The sequence below is a fragment of the Somniosus microcephalus genome, chromosome 34 (assembly GCF_052327205.1).
Source record: "Somniosus microcephalus isolate GS21.2 chromosome 34, FLI_Smic_1.0, whole genome shotgun sequence".
Lineage (NCBI taxonomy): Eukaryota > Metazoa > Chordata > Chondrichthyes > Squaliformes > Somniosidae > Somniosus > Somniosus microcephalus.
Genome location: NC_141020.1, coordinates 18,167,796 through 18,193,813, shown reverse-complemented (window position 1 = coordinate 18,193,813; position 26,018 = coordinate 18,167,796). Strand labels below are relative to the sequence as shown.

Genomic DNA, 26,018 nt, shown 5'->3' with positions numbered 1-26,018 from the left:
GTTTTATAGTATAATAGAATTCTGTGAGCTTGAATAAATTGAGATTGGATCATTTGGTTTGGAATAATGACTCAATATGAACAGATTGAACATCCTCCTAGAAAAGGACTGCAATCTAGATAAAAACAGAAAATACTAGAATCACTGAGCAAGTCAGGCAGCATCTATGGAGAGAAAGAGAAAGAGTTAACATTTCCGGTCAGTGACCTTTCATCAAACCAGTTCTGATGAATGGTAATTGAGGTGAAATGTTAACTGTTTCCCTCCACAGATGCTATCTGGCCTGCTCGGTGTTACCAGCATTTTCTTTCTTAATTTCAGATTTCCAGCGTGCATAGTGTTTTGCTAGATGTTCTGTTTTCTTCCACTCTGCTGTTCTGAGCTTCTACCTTACCAAGGTTGTCCAACAGCATCTAACAGCCTCGTTTTGTGCCGTTGCCGTCAGCTCTCTGCTGAAAAGAGGGAGACTTTATCCTCCCAGTGAAGGGGCTAGGAGCTGACACATAGGTCACGGTAGCTGAGTACTTCGGCAACGTGTCTGTGGTTGTTGCTAGGTGTTTCGTAAAGCACAGTATTCAGAGAGGGGACGTTTATGTTAAGCCAGTCTAACCTGAGGGCTATCTCAAAGCAGAAGAAGAGAGGGTTTTATTCCTTTTATACTTTATTATATTTCTCTCTCTCTCTTAGGCAGTCCCTCGGAACCGAGGATGACTTGCTTCCACATTAAAAATGAATTCTCAGGTGACTGATGAGTCCAATGCGGGACCTACAGTCTCTGTCACAGGTGGGGCAGACGGTGGGTGGGTGGGGTGCTGGGTTGACGTGCGCTCCTTGCGCTGCCTGCGCTTGGCTTCCACTTGCTCCCGGCGAAGAGACTCGAGGTGTTCGGGGCCTTCCCGGATGCTTCTCCTCCACTTTGTGCGGTCTTGAGCCAGGGATTCCCAGGTGTCGGTGGGGATGTTGCACTTTTTCAAGGAAGCTTTGAGGGTGTCCTTGAACCGTTTCCTCTGCCCACCTGGGGCTCTCTTGCCGTGCTGGAGCTCCGAGTAGAGCGCTTGTTTTGGGAGTTTCGTGTCGGGCATGCGGACAATGTGACCCGTCCATCGGAGCTGATCGAGCGTGGTCAAAGCTTCGATGCTGGGGATGTTGGCCTGAGTGAGAACATTGACGTTGGTGCGCCTATCCTGCCAATGGATTTGCAGGATCTTGCGGAGGCAGCGTTGGTGGTACCTCTCCAGTGCTTTGAGGTGCCTGCTGTACATGGTCCATGTCTCTGAGGCATACAGCAGGGCGGGTATCACTGCTGCTCTGTAGACCATGAGCTTAGTGCCGGGCTTGAGGTCCTGGTCTTCAAACACTCTCTTCCGAAGGCGACCGAAGGCTGCACTGGCACACTGAAGGCGGTGTTGGATTTCGTCATTGACGTCTGCCCTTGTTGACCGTAGGCTCCCGAGGTATGGAAAGTGGTCCACGTTGTCCAAGGCCTTGTCGTGGATTTTGATAATCGGGGGGCAGTACTGTGTGGCGGGGGCAGGTTGGTAGAGGACCTTTGTCTTACGGATGTTTAGTGTAAGGCCCATGCTCTCGTACGCTTCGGTGAAGGTGTTGACGATGGTTTGGAGTTCAACCTCCGAGTGAGCGCAGACGCAAGGGTCGTCTGCATACTGTAATTCGACGACAGAGGATGGGACGACCTTGGATCTGGACTGGAGGCGATGGAGGTTGAACCTGAGGGCTATCTCAAAGCAGAAGAAGAGAGGGTTTTATTCCTTTTACTTTATTATATTTAGGATTAGTCCGACCTATCCACAATCTATGGAATCTGAACAAATCCCTAAGACAAACGCTCAATTTGGTCAAACCTCTAGGAAATAGTTTTTCTTAATGTTTTCCTTGGTACCAAACATTGCATTAGCACAGTGGTAATTTACACAACCTCCAAATTAATGATTGTCCACAAACTGTCTGATCAATTATAAAATAAAAACAGAAAATGCTGGAGATACTCAGCAGGTCAGGCAGCATCTGTGAAGAGTTAACATTTCAGGGCTGTGACCTTTCGTTCACCTGCCCTAATTTCTCCTTATGTGGCTCGGTGTCAAATTTTGTTTTATAACGCTCCTGTGAAGCGCCTTGGGACGTTTTACTACGTTAAAGGTGTTCTATAAATACAAGTTGTTGCTCTGTCCTTCAATTAGATCACGGCTGATCTGTACCTCAACTCCATCTACCCACCGTTGCTCCCTATCCCTTGGTACCCTTTATGTTTGAAACTATATTTTTAAGGTTTTTAAAATTCCAAATTATACTGGCCCAGAAATTCGGGTCCCAACGCGTGAGTGCGGACGGAGTACCCACGCGTGGACCCGATGGAAGTGCCGGTTTCTTGCATGCACTACGCATGCACGGGGAAACCGGCATTTCCGATCGTCTGAACGAAGGGGTTCAGAGGTCGAACGCGTGTGCGCAGGAGTCTGCGCGTGCGCGTTGAACTTCCTTTTTTTTTACAGGTTTGCCCGTGTGTGAAGGCCTCCACTTTTTGCTCATTTAAAAACCGGATGTAAAGACTTCATTTTAAAAGGTAAGTGGTCAATTAATTAAAATTAGAACATTTTTTCCACAGGTTTATTATTTTTTAATACTTTACAGTAAGGTAAGTGTATTTTTAGCACCGATTTTTTTTTTAATAAAATTATTTTTTTCAAAAATTTAAATTATTGTTTAAAATGGTTATTTAATGTTATTTATAGTTGATTTAAATAGTGTGATTTTTTTTCAAATTTATTTTAAGGTTATGTACTGTTTTGGGCGCCCGGAGTTTTCATGAGTTTGACAGGTCTTATGTCAAACTCATGAATGGACCTTTTCCCTCCTCCGATTGGTTGCCCAGTGCTCACGTGATCCCAGCCGACGCATCGCACTAACTACGCCGCTGGGCCACGCAAGCACAGCGCGCCGGGAGCTGGACCGGGCCACAGACAGGACATCCACGCAGGCCCAGGCCTCAACTGCCGGTGTGCAATGTAAGTGTAGGTCGGGGGCTTGCACCCGCGGGAAGCCCCCGACACCAATTTCTGGGCCAATGTTTTTTTCTCGTTCCTTCTCTTGAAAACACTTCGCTTGGGTACGGTTACTGGCAGCTTGGTTCAGTGGTAGTACTTTTGCATCTTTTGAGTTGGAAGGTTGTGAGTTCAAGCCCCATTGCAGGACTTGAGCACACAACCTAGGCTTGACAATTCACTGGAGCACTGAGGAAGTGCTGCATTGTAGAAAGGGCCACCTTTGGACGGATACGTTAAACTGGGCCTCTTCTGCCTGTTACGGTAAACAAAAGATTCCATGTAATATTCAAAGAATAGCAGGGAAGTTCTCCTGGTATCCCGGCCAACATTTATTCTTCAACAAACGCCACAAAAAAAATGAACTGGTTCTTCATTTTCTTCTCATTGCTGTTTGTGGGACATTGTTGTGTGCAGATTGGCTGCCTCCATTGTCTATAGAACAGCGACTTCACTTCAAAGTAACTCGTTGGCTATGACATGCTTTGGGACATCCTGAGGACATAAAGAAAAAGAAAGACTTGCATTTATATAGCGCCTTTCATAGATCTTTACGGCACAGAAGGGGGCCATTCGGCCCATTGTGTCCATGCCGGCCGACAGAGCTATCCAGTGTAATCCCACTTTCCAGCTCTTGGTCCGTAGCCTTTGTAGGTTACGGCGCTTTTACGACCTCAGGACATCCCAAAGTGCTTTACAATCAATTAAGTACTTTTTGAAGTGTAGTTTCTAAGATAGGAAACATGAAAGACACTATATAAATGCAAGTTCTATCTCTTTGACATCTCACCTATCCATTCTTCCCATGTGAGCCAAGATGGTGAATGTTAGAGGCTATTACATCGTGAAGGGCATTGCAATTGAGCCTGGTTCCGATCTCCGATATCCACACACACACACACACACTTTCCAGCAAGCCTCCCTGAATTAATTTTGTAATGGACGAATCAAGCTGAAGAACCAAGACCCATAATGCAGGATGGTGTGGAGATGCCGGAGTTGGACTGGGGTGGACAAATGTAAGAAGTCACACAACACCAGGTTATAGTCCAACAGCTTTATTTGAAATCACTAGCTTTCGGAGCACTGCTCCTTCATCAGGTGAAGTGGAGAGATGCATAAAAACACAGCTTATTTGGTCAGAGAATAATGTCAGATGTTTACAGGTAATCTTTCTAACTGCCATTTATCACACCTCGGCAGAGAGATAATCACAGCAACCAAACAGGTCAGTCAGGAAAACGTTACATCAAAGAACAATGAGGTGGGGTCACAAGGGGTCAAATGGTGCAGATGCTGGGGTCTGTATGAAAAACAAAAAAACAGACGACAACTTTTTTTTTGCTGGAAATTGGTGATTTCCAGCAAAAAAAATGTTTTTGACTTTTGACAACCTGGTGTTGTGTGACTTCTTACATAATGCAGGACACTAGATAGCTGAAAAGAGCAAAAAGGGATGAGAGAAATCAGCAAGTGTAGCAGCCAGGAGCAGAAACTCGAGCTGCTTTCCCCACGCTCTCTAGCCCAAAGGGTTGAGTCCCAGTGTAGTGCCTCGGTTGTGGCCCTGGCTAAAATCAGCTAACTCGGGACAGGCCAGGAATCGGAGCTGCACCTTTTGGTCTTTATGGCTTAGTGCTCTGGTGTTGCCTTTATTGACTAGGCAATGAGGGGTTGTGATGCTTTTTATATAGATTTAAATTGGGGAAACTTCTAAACGTGCCTAACCGTTTTGATTATTTTGAACAGTTTCATTATCAGACCAACGGTGGACAGTCAGCTGCTATATGTACATATGACTCCTGTGACAATTAGGTCTGCTTAGAAAGCATCCTGTGCATGTTTACTGTAGGTATATACATATCACTTACTAAAAATGTTTCTACGGGATCAGTTGTATTGTCTGCAATTGTATCGTTGAAATTTATAACTAAGGTTTCTATCTCTTCCCCAAAAAAAAACTTTCTGCAGAAAAGGAAAGCTGTTGCTCGATCAAACGGCAATAAACGGCAAAAGAAGAGGACGGAAGCTCAAAGCAGCGAAGAAGAAACGGTGCTGCAAATGCAAACTGTTCCAGTTCTGTCACTTGCATCGAGCGAGCCAAATCCACTTGCCGTGCTAGCCACGGCAACAGAACCAACTCCATCAACGGAGACCACTCTATCCGCGTCGGTGACTGGATTGGCTACGGTAGCTTTGTCTTCCGTCAGTGCCTGTGTTGAACCGGTGTCCGAAGCAATTATACCGTCTGAACCTTTACCGAACGTGGCAGTGAATTCTTTTGAGTCGCTCCAGCTAGACAAAGGCAGGGCCCCCCGAGCCGTCCTAACGGAGCCATCGGTGTTGCCATTTGAAGATGTTGCAGCGGTTGAAACTGTTCAACTTGCACCGACATTGGCATCAGTTGAAACTGTCGGAGCTACTGCAATGTTGCCATCTGTTGAAACTTTACAGCTTGCGCCCACACGGACGTGTGAGGAACCGGAGCCGGTGTTGACGTCGCTAGAAATTGTGCTGCCGGCTGCCCAAGATATTGAAACCCTGCCCTCTTTCCAGCCAGAAGCTCCAACGCCAGTCCCTTCCACTCTAGCGACGTCCATTTTTGAGGATGTGCCTGCTTTAGCTGTAGTGTCAACTTATCAAACATTATCGCCCACCAACATGTCTTCTCAGACGTCGCACATATTACTGACTGCAGCGACCGACCCTTTGGAAGCAGTGTCTGGCTTCGAAACCGTACTGACGTTGCCCTCTGCGCTCCTCGTGCCAGTTATGTCAACTCTACCAATCGTGCAAAACCATGCAGTTCTGCCCCCTGGGCCAGTTATTGCAGCGGTAGAAAGCGTTCTGACCACACTACCCGACACCCCAGAAGTACAAGGCGAGCATTCATACTACAAAAACGATCTCACCGTTGAACAACTTGAAGAGATCGTTACGAACCTGCAGAAAAAGGTGAAAGTTATACAGCAGCGAGAGAGGAGGAATTCGGCCCGGCTGAAAGCCATGGAAAATCTTGTGGACCAACTGAAAAGGGAAAATGTTGTTTCAGAGGAGAAACTGAAACTAATGGAGATGGTAGGTAAAGGAGTTCAAGCTAGGGATTTTTTTTTTTTTGAGAAACCTGGATGAAGGCCGACAGTGCAAGAAGCTACCAAGGTTGGTAAAAGTCAGCGAGAACTTGGGTAAATCAAGAAGTTGCGATAAGGTGCAAGAGACTGGTTATCACACCTAATCTAGAGCCGTCTTTGTCTCCACTAGTCCTATCACCATCTCGTCTTGTTTTGAATACCTCTTAATGTCTCTTCACTTCTCTTTTGTTCTCTCCCAGCCTGGCCCCTCAAACTATTTAATTTCCTGTGCCTTTCCAGTCTTGACGAAAGGTTTGACTCGAAACGTTGACTCTATTTTCTCTCCACGGATGTTGCCTGGCCTGCTGAGTTTTTCCAGCATTTTCTGTTATTTCGGATTTCCAGCATCTGCAGTATTTTGCTATCGTACTAGTGTTTGGTTCACTGCCACACCTCTTCTAGGAATGCCTACCTTGAAGAAGTTCTGCTCTTCTCTTCGACGGGATCTCCGTTTGGCTCTTCAACCTTGTTCATCTTCATTACTTTCAGTTTCCCTTCTCGTGTTTGACTTATTTTTTATCCTCACCTTTGTTTTGGCCCTTCCCCCCCCCCCCCCCTTTTCTCTCTCCCACATGGCAGCTGTCTCTCATTCTGCCAGCGCATTTCACACCTAATCTGAGCCGTCTTTTGTCTCCACTAGTCCGACCACCATCTCGTCTGGTTTTGAATACCTCTTAATGTCTCTTCACTTCTCTTTTGTTCTCTCCCAGCCTGGCCCCTCAATCTATTTCATTTCCTGTGCCTTTCCAGTCTTGACGAAAGGTTTGACTCGAAACATTGACTCTATTTTCTCTCCACGGATGTTGCCTGGCCTGCTGAGTTTTTCCAGCATTTTCTCTTGTTATTTCTGGTTATCTACCTGTTCTCCTGACCAGCCTCCACCCTCCATAAACTTCAGCTCATCCAAAACTCTGCTGCCCATACCCTAACTTGCACCAAGTCCCATTCACCCGTCGCCAGTATACCCTCTGGGTGCGCGGCCCCTTTAACGGGCTGCACGGCCCATTCAAATTTCCGCGCATTGAAAAGCTGGTGAGCGGCCTGCGTGGGACCTCCAGACTGCTGTGCGCAATGGCAACATTGCCCGTCGCCCTTGCGCGCGCTGACCGACATTGGCTTCCGGTCCAGCAGTGCCTTGATTTTGAAATTCTCATCCTTGTGTTCAGATTTTTTCCATGACCTCACCCCACACTATTTCTGTAACCTTCTTCAGCCCCACAACCCTCCTAGATCTCTGCGCTCGTGCATTTCTGGCCTCTTGCGTATCCCCAATTTCCAACGCCCCACCTTTGGCAGCCCCTTCCGCTGCCTAGGCCTTAAGTTCTGGAATCCCCTCCATTAACTTCTACGCCTATCTCTCCTTTTAAGACGCTCCTTAAAACCTTTTGGTCACCCGTCCTAATCTGTGGCTTGGTGTCAAATTTTATTTGATAACGCTCCTGTGAAGCGCCTTGGGCCGTTTTACTGTTAAAGGCGCTATATAAATGCAAGTTGTTTTCATTCCATTAGAGGAATGGAGTAAAAGAAAAAAGGGGCTGACAATCACCTTGGTGCACTGGGGCTCCCCTGTGAGACTCAAGTTGCTTTAATATTGGCATGGTATTAATTTGGATGCCTTAATTTGAAATTCTCATCCTTGTGGCAGCTGTGGCTCAGTGGGTAGCACCCTCGCCTCTGAGTCAGAAGGTTGTGGGTTCAAGTCCCACTCCAGGGACTTGCGCACATAAAGCTAGGCTGACACTCCAGTGCAGTACTGAGGGAGTGCTGCACTGTCGGAGGTGAGACGTTAAACCGAGGCCCTGTCTGTGCTCTCGGGTGGACGTAAAAGATCCCGTGGCACTATTTCGAAGAGTATGGGCGTTATCCCCTGTGTCCTAGAAACGTAGAAAAAATAGGAACAGGAGTAGGCCATTCGGCCCTTCGAACCTGCTCCGCCATTCAATATGATCATGGCTGATCCTCTATCTCAATACCATATTCCCGCTCTCTCCCCATACCCCTTGATGCCTTTTGTGTCTAGAAATCTATCTATCTCCTTCTTAAATATATTCAGTGACTTGGCCTCCACAGCCTCCTGGCCAATATTTATCCCTCAACCAACATAACAAAAACAGATTATCCGGTCATTATCACATTGCTGTTTGTGGGAGCTTGCTGTGCGCAAATTGGCAGCCACGTTTCTCACATTACTTCATTGGCTGTAAAGTGCTTTGAGACGTCCAGTGGTCGTGAAAGGTGCTATACAAACACAAGTCTGTCTTTAAGCTGGTTCCCTGTCTTTACCCTACTAAATCTGGTTCCCTTATGCCGATTGCAGATTCGGAGAGACGGTAGTACAGGAAACTTTTTTTAATCCGGCACCGACGGGACCGGCGTGGTGCCGGTTTATCAAAAAGTCCGGATTACAGAGAGTTATAGTTAAAAGGTACGAGAACTCCGTACACAGCAACAAATCCAGGCTTCCCTGTTGCTTAGCAGCAGCTGCAGGAACCCCGGCCACAGACCAAGCGTCCCTGTTGCTTAGCAACAAGTGCAGAAACCCCCGATTACACAGCCACAGATCCAGGAACGGCCACTACTATGAAGAAAAACTTACCTGAACCTACTCCTGAATTTTGCCGGTTAACCGAGATTTCCGGTTGTTTGGGTGCCGGTAAATCGAGAGTTTCCTGTAGTGGGCCACTTTCTTGAACCATGCAATCCTTGTGATGATTCTCCAGATTTAGTAGTTGACCACTGGAGGCTGGCTCATGGATGCTGGAATTTGAATTAAAACCGTGCCAGTATAAAAGCAACTCTAGTGTATGAGAGATGATGGAACTACCCCAGTTATCGAAGAAGATACCCCATGTATTACATACGTAGGGATCAACCTAATTTTTACGGTTTAGAGTTTGTAGTTTCGTAATATCTTGGATAGGGGAGATGGATTTTCATTTTTTAAGTTGATTTATTCAAATGCATTTTTGAGAATATAAGTTGGGGGGGGTGAAAAGCACATTCCTGACACCCTGAACCACTATATAAAGATGTCAGACAATGCCGTGGTACCTGGATTAGCTTTGGACCTATGCATGGTACTAGATCCAGGTTGTGCAATGAAATGTCACAATGTCTCCATCATCATTTATTCAAAGCTGAACCGTCTAAAGGTAGGTGTGGGAGAGTTCAAATCTTGCTTCAGATGCAGTTTTTGCCATACACAGAATTCAGCTGCATTGACTGTAATACACACAAGCCTATTAATTTTTAATACATTTTTAGACCGTAACTAGGTCTTTTTCCCCTCCCAGTTTTTTCTTCTCCTTACCTGAAGGCAGTGACCTGTGCCTTCTGGCACCTCCCCCAAGCGATCACTTTTCGTGCTTTGGTATTGACCCTGAATGTTAGCAGCCTGCCGTGCCATCGCAACTGATTCTGATCTTATTCTGTGCCTGATCTCCCCAAACCTGCCCTTTTCAATTGAAGCCCTGCCTCTTGTGGAACCAGTGACTGTTAACACACTGAGGTTTATCTTGTCTATATCCTTTGGGATCTTTGAATACTTCAGTAAGATCACTCCTGAACTTTCTCTTGCATAAACAATCCCAACTTCTGCAACCTCTCCTCAACTGGGCTTGGAAGGAGCGCAGCGCGAATTCACCAGAATGTTTCCAGGGCTCCAAGGGTTAAATTATGAGCGATTTTATATAAACTAGGCTTGTAATCCCCAGAATATAGACGGTTAAGGGGTGTTTTGATGGAGGTTTTTAGAATTTTGCAAGGAATTGATCGGAAAGAGCAACTTATTCTGCTGGTAGGGGAGTTTAGTGCAAGGGGGCATAACCTTAAAATCAGAGTCAGGCCATTCAGGAAAAGTTAGGAAACACTTCTTCACACACAGGGTGGTAGATGTGTGGAACGCACTCCCACAAAAAGCAGTGGATGCGAGCTCAATGAATACAACAACTTGTATTTATATAGCACCTTAACGCAGTAAAACGTCCCAAAGTGCTTCACGGGAGTATTATAAGACAAAAAATTTGACACCGAGCCGTAAAAGGAGAAATTAGGGCAGGTGACCAGAAGCTTGGTCAAAGAGGTAGGTTTTAAGGAGCGTCTTAAAGGAGGGAAGAGAGATGGAGAGGTAGTGAGGCGGAGAGGTTTAGGCAGGGAATTCCAGAGCTTAGGGCCTTGGCAACAGAAGGCACGGCCGCCAATGGTAGAGTGATTTATAATCAGGGATGCTCAAGAGGGCAGAACTAGAGTAGTGCAGATATCTCGCAGGGGTGGGGTGGGGTGGAATTTGTGGGGCTGGAGGAGATTAGAGATGGGGAGGGGCGAGGCCATGGAGGGATTTGAAAACAAGGATGAGAATTTTGAAATCGAGGCGTTGCTTAACCGGGAGCCAATGTAGGTCAGCGAGCACAGGGGTGATGGGCGAACGGGACTTGGTGTGAGTTAAGACACGGGCAGCCGAGTTTTGGATCATCTCCAGTTTGCGTAGGGTAGAATGTGGGAGGCCAGCCAGGAGTGCGTTGGAATAGTCAAGTCTGGAGGTAACAAAGGCATGGATGAGGGTTTCAGCAGCGGATGAGCTGAGGCGGGGCGGAGACGGGCGATGTTACAGAGGTGGAAATAGGCGGTCTTAGTTATGCTGCGGATATGTGGTCGGAAGCTGAGTTCGGGTCAAATATGACACCAAGGTTGCAAACAGATTGGTTCAGCCTCAGACAGATGTTAGGGAGAGGGATGGAGTCAGTGGCTAGGGAACGGAGTTTGTGGTGGGGACCGAAAACAATGGCTTCGGTCTTCCCAATATTTAATTGGAGAACATTTTTGCTCATCCGAAACTAGATGTCGGACAAGCAGTGTGTCAATTTAGAGACCGCGGAGGGGTCGAGAGAAGTGGTGGTGAGGTAGAACTGGGTGTCGTCAGCGTACATGTGGAAAACTGACGCTGTGTTTTTGGATGATGTCGTCAAGGGGCAACATGTAGATGAGAAATAGGAGGGGGCCAAGGATAGATCCTTGGGGGACACCAGAGGTAACAATGCAGGAGCAGGAAGAGAAGCCATTGCAGGTGATTCTCTGGCTACGATTAGATAGATAAGAATGGAACCAGGCGAATGCAGTCCCACCCAGCTGGACGACGGTGGAGAGGTGTTGGAGAAGGATGGAGTGGTCAACCGTGTCAAAGGCTGCAGACAAGTCAAGAAGGAGGAGGAGGGATAGTTTACCTTTGTCACAGTCGCAAAGGATGTCAGTTAAGACTTTGATGAGAGCCGTTTCGGTACTGTGGCGGGGTGGAAACCGGATTGGAGGGATTCAAACATGGAATTGCGGGAAAGATGGGCATGGATTTGGGAGGTGACAACATGTTCAAGGACTTTGAAGAGGAAAGGGAGGTTGGTGATGATGGCAGATTTGAAGGAGAGGGGGATAGTACCTGAGGAGAGAGAACCGTTAACAATGTCAGCTAACATGGGAGCCAGAAAAGGAAGTTTGGTGGTCAGCAGTTTGGTGGGAATAGGGTCGAGGGAGCAGGAAGTGGGTCTCGTGGACAAGATGAGCGCGGAGAGGTCATGAGAGAAACTGGAGAGTTCAGGGCTAGGGCAGTGGGAACCTTAGAGGAGGTTTGGCCCGGTGGGCTAGGGGAAGGAAGGGAAGTGGCAGAGGCAGCTGAACGGATGGTTTCAATATCAGACAAAAGTCCATGAGCTCCTCACACTTGTTGTCGGAGGTAAGGGTGGGGGAGACGGGAGAGGGGTTTAAGAAGACGATTAGTGGAGAATAGAAGCCGGGTTTATCTTTGCATTTCAGAATGATTCTGGAATAGTGAGCAATTTTGGCAGACAGGAGCAGGAGCTTTGTGTCCAGCCAGATCTGGCAGTGAATGGCTGAACCAGTTGTCCGCCATATCCATTCAAGTCTGCGTCCCTTGGACTTAAGGGAGCAAAGATGAGGGCTGTATCAGGGGGAACAGCCAGGGTGAGAAAGAGTAATTGTTTTAATAGGGACTAGGACATCAAAGGTGGTGGTGAGGGTGTGGTTGAGCAGATTGGTAGCTGCAGAAATGTCATGGTGAATGGAAGCTCAAAGGCTGGACAGTTGGGATTTCGTAAGTGCAGTTGTAAGAGAGTTGGGAGAGAGTTTTTTTCCAGGGGAGGACACTGAAGGAAGTAGGGTTGGGGGCAGGGGGGGAAGGGGGATGTGGGTGGAGAGCGATACGAGGAAATGGTCCGAGATGGCCGTATCTGCGATTGACACGATGGGAGTAGTGAGGCCACGAGAGATGACAAGGCCGAGGGAGTGGCTGTGAATATGTGTTGGGGCGTTTATAGAAACATAGAAGATAGGAGCAGGAGTAGGCCATTCGGCCCCTCGAGCCTGCTCCGCCATTTAATGACATCATGGCTGATCATCCAAATTCAGTACCCTGTCCCTGCCTTCTCCCCATATTCCTTGATCCCTTTAGCCTTAAGAAATATATCTAACTCCTCCTTGAATATATTTAATGAATTGGCCTCAACTGCCTTCTGTGGTAGAGAATTCCACAGGTGCACCACTCTCTGGGTGAAGAAATTCCTCCTCATCTCTGTCCTAAATGGCTTACCCCTTATCCTTGGACTGTAACCCCTGATTCTGGACTCCCCTGCCATCGGGAACATCCTTCCTGCATCTAGTCTGTCTAGTCCTGACAGAATGTTATAAGTTTCAATGAGATCCCCTCTCATTCTTCTAAACTCTAGCGAATATAAGCCCAATCGACCCAATCTCCTCTCATACATCATTCCTGCCATCCCAGGTATCAGTCTGGTGAATCTTCGCTGCACTCCCTCCATGGCAAGAACATCCTTCCTCAGATAAGGTATAGCCAGGCAGGGAGGCTTCATTTAAGGTAAGGTGTCATCACCCCTCAGCCAAGTTTCCGTCAGGGCCATGATGTCGATGTAGTCATCCACGATAAGCTCAAGGATGGCAAGGGCCCTGTTCACCAGTGAGCAGACGTTTTGGAGGGAGATGCGGAGAGGGTCGGTGATGGCTGACCCACTGCCAGCGGGTAATTTAAAATCTGAGCGATAGAATTTTGCTAACCAAGAATATTAAGGGATATGGAGCCACGGTGATCTCATTGAAACATATAAAATTCTTAAGGGGCTTGACAGGGTAGATGCAGGGAGGATGTCTTCCATGGCTGGGGAATCTAGAACCAGGGGTCACAGTCTCAGAATATGGGGTCGGCCATTTAGGACTGAGATGAGACATTTCTTCACTCAAAGGGTTGTGAATCTTTGAAATTCTCTACCTCAGAGGGCTGTGGATGCTCAGTCGTTGAGTATACAGCCGTTTCCTATAAGTTTTTTTTACCCCTCGTTGCTTTTTTTTTTCCTGTCAGGCTCTGCAAGCGTCTGGCTGAAGCTGTTGCTTAGCTACAGAGACGCTTTTAAGCTGCGCGGACTGTTTTGAACAGGGTTTGTTGATTCATACGGAGCTGAAAAGCTCGTATGTTTTAACATTAGCGCTGGTTTGTACGGCAGTTTTGATGGTACGGCACCAGCTCGGTCCCGTCAGTGCCGGATATCGGAAAGTTTCCTGTATTTAAGACTGAGATCGTAGAATTTTTGGATACTAAGGGAATCGAGGGATATGGGGATAGGGTGGGAAAGTGGAGCTGAGGTAGAAGATCAGCCATGATCTTATTGAATGGCGGAGCAGGCTCGAGGGGCAGAATGGCCTCACTCCTGTTCCTATGTTCCAATGCCTGGGTATCTTTCTCATAACCCAGTGACCAGAATTGTACACAGTATTCCAGTTACAGTACTCTTATAAAATTTAGAATCACTTCCTGATATCTGTGCTCTATTCTTCTAGATCATATTTACTTTCTCTACTGCACAGTATGCTGAGGTCTTCAGCAATGTATCCACCGGTAGCCCCAATTCTCGCTCCTCTTGTTGTATCCTGTAGAATAATACTATTTGGCTCGTATTGCCACTGTTGAGCATCCTTTCCCAATCTCGTGACTTTGCATTTTTCCACATTAAATGACAACCACCACTCATCAGCCTAACTCCCCAATCGATCAAAGTCCGTCCGTACTTGAGCAGCTGTTCCCTGCTTTCAGTTACTACCAGTTTTTCAGTCCCTACTTCCAAGTCACTTATTTATATTGTAAACAGCCACGGCCCCAACACTTACCCTGAGGAACTATACTACAGGAAACTTTCGATTTACCGGCACCTAAATAACCGGAAATCTCGGTTAACCGGCAAAATTCAGGAGTAGGTTCAGGTAACTTTTATTTTTTTTACTCCATTTGTTGCTGTGCAAGGGTGTACCTGCAGCTGTTGCTAAGCTACAGAGACGCTTGCAACTTGTGCCCATTGTTCTGAAGCTGTTGCTAAGCAACAGGGTTTGTTGCTTTATACAGAGCTCTCAGCTCCGTATCTTTTACTATAGCGTTCGGTTATCCGGAATTTTTGATGAACCGGCACCACGTCGGTCCCGTCCGTGCCGGATTTAAAAAAAGTTTCCTGTAGTTGCTTCTTTCCATAACGAGCCAGACCCTCGAGTCGGCGCTCCTGCCCTGCTGGGCCACTCTGACTTCAATTACAGGGAAGATCCCACCGCTGTTCCATTGCCAGCAGGGATTCATGAGGGTAACTGGTTTAGGAATCTGTGTGGAGCCCTCAAACCTCAGGAAACTGCACTACTGGTTGGGAAATTTGCATCCCCTGCCTGTAGCATGATTTTCTGTTCTCTCTCTCTCTCTCCACGGATGCTGCCTGGCGGCCAGCTGCTGAGTTTTTGCAGCATTTTCTGTTGTTATTTTGGATTTCCAGCATCCGCAGTATTTTGCTATCGTACTAGTGTTTGGTTCACTGCCACACCTCTTCTAGGAATGCCTACCTTGAAGAAGTTCTGCTCTTCTCTTCGGCGGGATCTCCGTTTGGCTCTTCAAACTTGTTCCCCAAACTGGCCTCTTAATCTGTTTCATTTCCTGTGCTTTTTCAGTCTTGACGAAGGGTTTCGACCTGAAACGTTGACTCTATTTCTCTCTCCACGGATGTTGCCTGGCCTGCTGAGTTTTTCCAGCATTTTCTGTTGTTATTTTGCATGATTTCCCAGACTGGGGCAGCTTCTGATTTGATGGCGGCACCATTTGATGAAATGGAACTGTTTCGGGACATTTCTGCAACGTGAAGTCACCGGTGTGGGCTAGCAGGGCGGGGAGAACCTACTAGGGGATTAAAATTGACACTTCAACTTTTGTTTTTTAAATGGTAATGTTATTTACTCGTATAAAAGGGAGTGCTTCGAACAAAATGTTTAATGTGGCACGAGAAATCATAATTTAACTTTTGACATTTCCTTCTTAAAGACTTGATGTGCCTTCTTGTGATGTCCCATGATGCCAACTTAATGAGAAGGCTGTTGGTAATGATTCCCAAACTAGTGTGTCAGTTGTTGTTCAGTGGGTAGCACTCTCGCCTCCTGAGTCGAGTTCATAATCCCACCCTAGAGACTTGAGCATAAAAAAAAAAGGCTGACACTCCCGTGCAGTACTGAGGGAGCGGTGCTGTCTTTCGGACGGGATGTTAAACCGAGGCCTTTGAATAAGAGCTGGGGAGTTCTCTCCGGTGTCCTGGGCCATTATTTATCCCTCAATCACCATCACGAAAAAACAGGTTATCCGGTCATTATCACATTGCTGTTTGTGGGAGCTTGCTGTGCGCAAATTGGCTGCCGTGTTTGCCACATTACAACAGTGACTATGCTTCAAAAAGTACTTCATTGGCTGTAAAGCGCTTTGGGACGTCTGGTAGTCGTGAAAGGCGCTATAGAAATGCAAGTCTGTCTTTTTTCTTCTCTTGCTATCGTGAGGCTGTGATACCGTCATCTTGAACTTTTAACTTCTAACTCTCCCACTCGCCTCGGCAGTTTCTTGCTTTCGTTCCTTGCCTTCTCCCTGAAGGCCAGGCTGACATTGTGAACTTGCATTCTATTTGTCGATGGTGTAGGTTCTCGGTACACCAACCCATTATTATACCATTTTAAAGATGTGTGTTGACATTTGTTAGCCTGCAGAACCATGCTAGCAGTGAGGACTGCACTGTATTAGTTTGTGTAGCATGACCGTGCAATTTACGAAGGGTGAATTTTGCGAAGCCCCGTCCCACAATTTTCCAACGTGCGCAGACTGCAATTGCGACCCCGAGTGGTTGTGGGAGGGACTCGCAAAATTTACCCTTTAAATCTGAAAAATCTTTAAAACAGAACTTCACAGATTGAAAATTGACAGATGTCTACATGATCAGAATAGCCGAAGGAGGTACGATAGCAAAATACTGCAAATGCTGGAAATCCGAAATAACAACAGAAAATGCTGGAAAAACTCAGCAGGCCCGGCAACATCCGTGGAGAGAAAATAGAGTCAACGTTTCGGGTAAACCCTTTGTCAAGACTGAAAAAGCACTGGAAATGAAATAGATTAAAAGGCCAGTGGGGGCTGGGAGAAAACAAAAGAGAAGTGAAGAGACATTAAGAGGTGTTCAAAACGAGACGAGATGGTGATAGGACTAGTGGAGACAAAAGACGGCTCTAGATTAGGTGTGAAATGCGCTGGCAGAATGGGAGACAGCTGCCATGTGGGAGAGAGAAAAAGGGGGGGAGGGGCCAAAACAAAGGTGTGGATAAAAAATATAAGTAAAAATGTAATAGGGGCCGAGGTTATGATCTGAAATTGTTGAACTCGATATTGAGTCCGGAAGGCTGTAAAGTGCCTAATCGGAAGATGAGGTGCTGTTCCTCGAGCTTACGCTGAGCTTCCGTGGAACAATGCAAGAGGCCAAGGACGGTGAGGTCTGAGTGGGAATGGAGCGGTGAATTAAAATGACAGGCGACCGGAAGCTCAGGGTCACCCTTACGGACTGAACGGAGGTGTTCCGCAAAGCGGTCACCCAATCTGCGTTTGGTCTCCCCAATGTAGAGGTGACCACATCGTGAGCAGCGAATACAGTATACTAGATTGCAAGAAGTACAAGTAAATCGCTGTTTCACCTGGAAGGGGTGTTTGGGGCCCTGGACAGTGGGAAGGGGGGAGGTATAAGGGCAGGTGTTGCATCTCCTGCGCTTGCACGGGAAGGTGCCAGGGGAAGGGGTGCTGGGGGTGATAGAGGAGTGGACTAGGGTGTCTCGGAGGGAGCGGTCCCTACGGAATGCTGAAAGGGGAGGGGAAGGTGCGTTTGGTGGTGGGATCACGCTGGAGATGGCGGAGGATGATCCGTTGAATGTGGAGGCTGGTGGGGTGAAAGGTGAGGACAAGGGGAACCCTATCGTGGTGATATAGCCGAAAGAGGTGGTGGTATTTTTAGCTAACTATCTTTTATTTTGTTTTCAGACCTGCTCACAGACAAATGCTCAGGTGATTAATCCCTCCAGCACTGTCGCGGTTATTTGTGAAGACAATGGCACTATAATTTATGCACTTCAACAGTCACCAAATGAAGGCGGTGACGTTATTCTTTGAGGGAGATATTTGGCTTCAATGAGAACAACCGAGCTCCACTTACTAATCCCTGCAACTGTTGTTGTTGTTTGTTCATGGAAAAAAGTTGTAATTTTTCCTTTAAATGAAAAGATTAAATTATGTTTTATTTCTACCATTACTCTTACAAGCGTTCCTTAATGTAATCGCAGTGCTGACTTGACGTTCTTGACTAGGTGATGGCGTGCGATGCCCTCGCTTAGCTCAGAAACTCTTGGGATTTTTGTTTGAGACCTGCAAGAGGAATTGTGCTGCTTGTGGCCACCTGTGCTCTCCCTTTACAATGGATGGCTGTATTTTTCCATTACATATAGAAATAATTGCCTTGAAAACCTACCTCAGTGTATGAGAAATAAGTGATATTTATTTTGCTGAGTCAGCTGTTGCTAACATTTTAAAATGAACAGTATTGGTTTATTTTTCTTTACCAATTTTCTCCTTTCCTCTCCTGCTGAAGATCTTGACTCCTTCCTGGTGCTCACTCAAGCACCCATTATTCATATGTGAGCCTTGATAATGAGTATTGGCAAGCTATTCGACTACAAGGGACCTGCTGTGCTCATATTAACCTTGCCCAATGGCTACAAATGGTTATCTTCATCGAGGGACAATCATGAGTGGGTATCCTGACTTTCCACTACCATGGAAGGCCAATGAAGTAGGCTGTGTAACTGGCTCAAAAAACGATTAATGTGTTCTTGGACCGAGATAGGATTGAGAGATCTGGTAAGGGTGGTAGATGGGGTCAATCTGAAAGAAGGACAGGCATTTTGGGCCTACGCCCTTTTCCTGTTCCTGTTAGCTGTGGCTCAGTGGGCAGCACTCTCTCCTCGAAGTCAGAAGGATGTGGGTTCAAGTTCCACTCAAAAGCCTTGAGCACACAATCTAGGCTGACACTCCCAGTGCAGTACTGAGGGAGTGCTGCACTGTTGGAGGTGCCGTCTTTCGGCTGAGACGTTAAACTGGATGAGACCCCGTCTTCCCTCGCAGGTGGACTTAAAAGATCCCACGGCACTATTTTGAAGAAGAGCTGGGGAGTTCTCCCTGGTGTGCTGGTCAATATTTATCCCTCAACCAACATCACTTAAAAACAGATTATCTGGTCATTATCACATTGCTGTTTGTGGGATCTTGCTGTGTGCAAATTGGCTGCTGCGTTCCCTACATTGTGACAGTGACTGCACTACAAAAGTACCTAATTGGCTGTAAAGTTCTTTGGGACGTCCTGAGGTCATGAAAGGCTCTATGTAAATGCAAATCTTTCTTTCCTAAAAGTACTGATTTTTATGGCTGTGCTGAGTCCTACAGGCTGGTAAGATTCCAGGTTTATTCCCTTGCTTCATGAGTATAGCCAAGGGTGGGGGAAATTATCCATGATCGCGTCTCCTGATTGCTATCCCGTGACACTTGGCTAAAACGAGCACATACAGACAGGATTGAGCTTTGCTGTAATGCCCCATGGTTGAATAGTCCATCAGCATTCACTGTCCAGATTGTCACAGGAAGAATGACTATTCGGACATGTTAATGCCAACACCTGAGCAGTAGCCCAGTGAGCCATCTTGAGGCAAGGAAATAAGAAAAATTTGGAATGCTTAAAAGAAATTATGCATTAAAATGCCATCTGGAGAAGCTATTATGCAAAACATACTAGTAGAAAATCCAACAATGCTGCATATTAAAAAGTCATAGCGTTGCATTTTAATGTATGTATTTGGATAATTAATGGTTTCACTAAAATATATTCTAGTTCTATAGCATGTTTGTAACATGAATTCAACTTCTGTGGCAATCCGTATCTTCCCACACTGACGCACAATCATTGATCTCAAATTCAGGGAAAAGAAACTTCCATCTAAAGGAGTTCCTTTGATTTTGGTAAACATCATTGATCTGAACAGGAAGTACTGTAGTAAAATGTTGTGCCTTAAACCAGCTGTATTGGATCTACCGTGTTTTATTCAGACAAGACATTGCTTTTTTATATCCTGCCTTCCAGATGTCCCAAAGTGCTTCACAACCAGCAAACAACCTGTGATTATCCCTCATTTCTATTCAAAATAACAAGCTATGTTTGATTTGTTGCTTTAAAATAAGCACAATGCCATGTGTTAATATTGGTTTCCAATCTGTGCTTGATGAGCAGTGTTTCTCCCTGCAGTTTGCCCAGTGTTTGGCAATCAACATTGGGAGTTGCTATGGTCCAGGTTAATTGGACAAAGTGAGTGAATTTCACTCAGCCACTTTTACCATGTTGCATTCTTCAGAAAGCAATTTTAACTCGATTTGCTGAATTTCACAGCTACATTTTGTGTTCTCTATAGAATAACCATTGTTGCAATATAGTTTATAGTAGGTTAAATATTTGAAAGAAATAAAAGGATGTGAGGTAAGGGCAGGAGAATGGGACTAGGCTCTTGCAGAGAGCTGGTTATAGGCATGTGAGTCTGGGTGGCCAGCTCTAGTGTTGTAGAATTCTCTGATTCTATAATGGCACAGCTGTCAAAGCATATTTACTTGTTTTTTTAAAAATCTGTAGTTTGCTGAATCCTATCTGGTATGGTGCAGGGCTGTTAACTTGGGAATGTTGGAGAGATTTCAAATGTATTTAATGAAGTTCTGTTCAAGGACATACTGAGTGCAATTCTGTTTTTTATTGCATGGGATTCTGGAATTTTTAAACCATTTGGCAGGGGGGATCCCATTCTGCAATTCCATCCAAGTGATGCCATTAGTTTACAAATTACTGAAATGAAATTCTGTTTCTATGACGTGGGATTTATGATTGTTCCTGGTATTTTGGGGATTGAATTATGCAGTTCCTTTTTTTGCAATAACCATACAACAGTGGTTTATTTTGTTTCAATAGTGATGTCCAAATGGTATGTTGGCCTTCGTAGCGAGAGGGTTCGAGTACAGGAACAAGGATGTCTTGCTGCAGTTGTACAAGGCCTTGGTGAGACCACACCTTGAGTATTGTGTGCAGTTTTGGTCGCCCTATCTGAGGAAGGATGTTCTTGCCATGGAGTGGGTGCAGCGAAGATTCACCAGGCTGATACCTGGGATGGCAGGAATGACGTACGAGGAGAGATTGGGTCGATTGGGCTTGTACTCGCTGGAGTTTAGAAGAATGAGAGGGGATCTCATTGAAACTTATAAAATTCCGTCAGGACTAGACAGATTAGATGCAGGAAGGATGTTCCCGATGGCCAGGGAGTCCAGAACCAGGGGTCACAGCCTAAGGATAAGGGGTAAGCCATTTAGGACTGAGATGAGGAGGAATTTCTTCACCCAGAGAGTGGTGAACCTGTGGAATTCTCTACCACAGAGGGCAGTTGAGGCCAATTCATTGAATATATTCAAGAAGGAGTTAGATATATTTCTTAAGGCTAAAGGGATCAAGGGATATTGCGAGAAGGCAGGGACAGGGTACTGAGTTTGGATGATCAGCCATGATCTCGTTGAATGGCGGAGCAGGCTCGAGGGGCCGCATGGCCTACTCCTGCTCCTATCTTCTATGTTTCTTCCGGAGGAGAGTTGTAGCTAGAAAACTACATTTTAGGACAGTAGTTGCCTTGTTCTATACCTGTTTTCCTATCCCCACACTGGGATTATGGTATTGCTGCTACAGGATTGTGTACACTATTGTGTGCATCACGTTTATTTTTGATAGTCTGTACAGAAACTATTGACTTTTATGTGAGGCTGAGCACCTGGTTTAGTGGAAGAATAAATTACAAGCATTTCACCTACGGAAAACATCTTTAAACCATTAATATTAGATTCTCAGTAAACTGCCGAATCAAACGCAGTGGTCGAGGTGTGAAAATTGCTAGTGGCTGCAAGAGGTGCTTAATCCCCTCTTCTATCTCCACAGGCAGAGGTGTGAAACTGAGCAGGCAGGAAGCTGCTAGGTTGACTTTGTGCTGAGAAATAGAATAGGTAGCTGGCAGATTCGGCTGCTTCCTTCACTCTGCAATCCAACATGGGTGAGGTTCGCCTGTTCTACTGGAGCCCCTGAATAAAGCTAGGCCCTGCTGGCATACCAGCTCTTGAAAGTGGTGAGTAAAGGGAGTGGGAACGTTTGCAAAGAGCCTCTGTTGTTTTTGGCCATTCCTCATGGGTGAGTCTTAAAGAAAGACTTGCATTTATATAACGCCTTTTGCGACCACTGGATGTCCCAAAGCGCTTTACCCCCACTGCAGTACTTTTGAAGTGTAGTCACTGTTGTAATGTAGGAAACACGGCAGCCAATTTTCACAGAGCAAGCTCACACAACCAGCAATGGGATAATGACCAGATAATCAGTTGTTATGCTGATTGAGTGATATATTGGGCAGGACACAGGGGATAACTCCCCTGCTCTTCTTTGAAATAGTGCCGTGGGATCTTTTACATCCACCATAGAGAGCAGACGGGGCCTCGGTTTAACGTCTCATCCGAAAGATGGTACCTCTGTCAGTGCAGCACTCCCTCAGTACTGGCGCTGGGAGTGTCAGCCTAGATTTTGATGCTCCACTCTCTGGACGCGGAGGCGAGGGTGGTACCTACTGAGCCACTGGCTAACTCTTCTCCTTATATCAGGTGGTTGCCTATTTGATAAACATATGCCCTCTCTTTTCCCCCCCCCCCCCTTAAAGGAGCACAACCAATAAAAACTGCAACTTAAAAAATTTAAAGGAAACGTTAACAAATTAAATTAAAATGCTATTCCTCGGGCCGATGAGGCACTCAAGTCCCTGCGGTGCCCACTGGTTGTAGAAGGCCACAAAGCGGAGGCCAGGTGCAGGAAGAGCCACCGTCTTGTGCAATGGCAGGGAATGGCAAACATAGAAGATAGGAGCAGGAGTAGGCCATTCGGCCCCTCGAGCCTGCTCTGCCATTCAATGAGATCATGGCTGATCATCCAAACTCTGTACCCTGTCCCTGCCTTCTCCCCATATCCCTTGATCCCTTTAGCCTTAAGAATTATATCTAACTCCTTCTTGAATATATTTAATGAATTGACCTCAACTGCCTTCTGTGGTAGAGAATTCCACAGGTTCACCACTCTCTGGGTGAAGAAATTCCTCCTCATCTCTGTCCTAAATGGCTTACCCCTTATCCTTAGACTGTGACCCCTGGTTCTGGACTCCCCGGCCATCGGGAACATCCTTCCTGCATCTAGTCTGTCTAGTCCTGTTAGAATTTTATAAGTTTCAGTGAGATCCCCTCTCATTCTTCTAAACTCCAGCGAGAATAAGCCCAATCTAAAGGGATCAAGGGATATGGGGAGAAGGCAGGGACAGGGTACTGAATTTGGATGATCAGCTATGATCTCACTGAATGGCAGAGCAGGCTCGAGGGGCCGAATGGCCTACTCCTGCTCCTATCTTCTATGTTTCAATCGACCCAATCTCTCCTCATATGTCATTCCTGCCATCCCAGGTATCAGTCTGGTGAATCTTCGCTGCACTCCCTCCATGGCAAGAACATCCTTCCTCAGATCAGGCGACCAAAACTGCACACAATACTCGAGGTGTGGTCTCACCAAGGCCCTGTACAACTGTGAGCCTTTGCAGCTGGACCGTTGCATGGCATTGCCCACCTCTTGGGTGGAGTTGGGAGGTCAGTGCCCCAGGGGTTTGATGGGGGGTGGGGGTGTGGAAGGAGGAGAGCCAGGCAGGGTAAGGGCTGGGGGCTTGGCAGCACCAGCCAGGGCTAGCGACACCACGTGGCCCCTGTGTGTGGTGTATGGTTAGGGGGAGGGTGGGTCGGGTATGGTTAGGGGGGAGGGAGGGGGTATGGTTAGGGGGGAGGGAGGGTGTATGGTTAGGGGGAGGGTGGGTATGGTTAGGGGGAGGGTGGGTGGGGTATGGTTAGGGGGAGGGTGGTTGGGGGCAGGGTGGTATGGTTGGGGTATGGTCAGGGGGGAGGGTGGTTGGGGGCAGGGTGGTATGGTTGGGGTATGGTCAGGGGGGGGGGTGTGGAGGAGGAGAGCCGGGGGGGGTATGGTTGGGGTGTGGAGGAGGAGAGCCGGGGGGGGGGGGTATGGTTGGGGTGTGGAGGAGGAGAGCTGGGGGGGGGGGGTATGGTTGGGGTGTGGAGGAGGAGAGCCGGGGGGGGGGGGTATGGTTGGGGTGTGGAGGAGGAGAGCCGGGGGGGGGGGGGAGGAGAGCCGGGGGGGGGGGGTATGGTGGGGGTATGGTTGGGGTGTGGAGGAGGAGAGCCGGGGGGGGTATGGTTGGGGTGTGGAGGAGGAGAGCCGGGGGGGTATGGTTGGGGTGTGGAGGAGGAAAGCCGGGGGGGTATGGTTGGGGTGTGGAGGAGGAGAGCCGGGGGGGGGTATGGTTGGGGTGTGGAGGAGGAGAGCCAGAAAGGGTGGTATGGTCAGGGGGGATGTGGAGGAGGAGAGCCAGGCAGGGTAAGAGCCAAGGCCAGCGACACCACGTGGCCCTGTGTGTGGTGTATGGTTGGGGGGAGGGTGGCTGGGGTATGGCTGCGGGGTGTGGAAGGGTGAGAGCCAGGGCCAGCGACACCACGTGGCCCTGTGTGTGGTGTATGGTTAGGGGGGAGGGTGGCTGGGGTATGGTTGCGGGGTGTGGAAGGGTGAGAGCCAGGGCCAGCGACACCACGTGGCCCTGTGTGGTGTGGGGTGGGAGGGGAGGGAGCGGGTCACGTGGGGCGGCCGGCCGCTGCGTGTTGTTTAGAGGCCTGGCGGCGGGCTCCATCCCTTCCGCGCCAGCGATCCGACAACCCGCCGCCGCCGCGGTTGGTGGTGGTGGGAGGGAAAAGTGGGGGGGTTGCCGCCGCCTCCTCCGAGTAGCCGGAGGTGAAGAGAAAAAAAATAATAATCTAACGGTACTCTGTGTGTGTGATGAGAGGGGCGCGAGAGCAGAGGTAGGAGAGAGAGAGAGAAAGGCGCGACCGCCCACCCCCCTGCGCTCGCACTCGAGGCCGAGGCGCCTTTTGTTCGGTGGCCGAGGCCTGGGCGCGTCCATTTTACCTCCGCTCTCCTTTTTCCCTCTCCGGCCTTCGCCAGCTTGAGTTAACGGGAGGAGGCGGGGGTGGGGGCGGAGAGCCGCCGGTATCGGGCCTAGGCCCCAGGCCCCGGGGGCAGAGCCGGGCCGCCCGGCCGCCTCTCCACCATGGGCGACAATCACATGTCCGGCCGCGCCGAGCGGTTCGCTCCCATTGTCTGCGAGTCCCGTCCCCGGCGCTTCGCATCAGAGCAGAAAAACCTCCAGGCATTTCACACCATTTTTAAAAAACAAATTAAAGATTAAAACCTGCTGCAAAGAACGCGCCATGTGAATTTAGCCGCGGTGAGGCGAGTGTTTAAAACCCACTCTCTTCCCCTGATTTATTTCCCTCCAATCCTCCTTTCTTTTTTCAATCAGTTTATGAATATAATAATCGGAGTTCTTTTTTTTCCTTTTCCACTCCAGGATGCCCGGCCCGAGCCCAGCATGGAGCGGCCGCCTCACCCCCGGCGATGGCTGAGGAGAAAGGCCAGGAGCTGACGGGCTTCTCTCGCTGATTTTCCCCCCCCCCAATGGCCGGGCATTGATCGAGGCGTCGCTGCGAACTGCAAGCTGCACCGATTGCAAACAGTCACCACACTGTGTACACGCCACACTCTATATACACCACACACTATAATTATATATATACACCACACTACACTATATACACCACACACTATATATACACACACACCACACCACAATATATATATATACACACCACACACTATATATACACCACACTATAATATATATACACTACACTATATATACACCACACACTATATATACACACACCACACCACAGTATATATACACACCACACACACTATATATACACCACACCACAATATATATACACACCACACACTATACATACACCACACTATATATACACCACACCACAATATACAGGAAACTTTCTGGTATCCGGCACTGACGGGACCGAGCTGGTGCCGTACCATCAAAACTGCTGTAGAAACCAGCGCTAATGTTAAAACATACGGAGCTTTTGAGCTCCGTGTGAATCAACAAACCCTGTTGCTTAGCAACAGCTTCAAAACAGTCGGCCGCAGCTTAAAAGCGTCTCTGTAGCTAAGCAACAGCTTCAGCTAGACCTTGCAGAGCCTGACTGGAAAAAAAAAAGCAACGAGAAGTTAAAAAAAAACTTATAGGAAACGGCTCCTGAATTTTGCCGGTAGATAGAGCTTTCCGGACATTTAACCTCCGGTTAAACAAAAGTTTCCTGTATATACACCACACTATATATACACACACACCACCCTATATACACACA

The 26,018-nt window shown here is 47.5% G+C and overlaps 1 protein-coding gene across 2 annotated transcripts in view; it reads left to right on the top strand.

Annotated features, from left to right (window-relative positions):
* LOC147096848 (THAP domain-containing protein 5-like) overlaps window positions 1–17,838 on the top strand; it is a 32,285-nt gene extending 14,447 nt beyond the window's left edge. The window contains exons 2-4 of one of the 2 annotated variants that reach the window (XM_085973534.1): window positions 4,806–4,904; window positions 5,028–6,134; window positions 17,571–17,838. In XM_085973534.1, coding sequence (XP_085829660.1) covers window positions 4,896–4,904; window positions 5,028–6,134; window positions 17,571–17,699 — 1,245 coding nt within the window. In that variant the 5' untranslated portion in view covers window positions 4,806–4,895 and the 3' untranslated portion in view covers window positions 17,700–17,838. The remainder of the gene's footprint in view (window positions 1–4,805; window positions 4,905–5,027; window positions 6,135–17,570) is intronic. The other variant, XM_085973533.1, reaches the window with a different exon arrangement.
* Window positions 17,839–26,018: the final 8,180 nt, after the last annotated feature.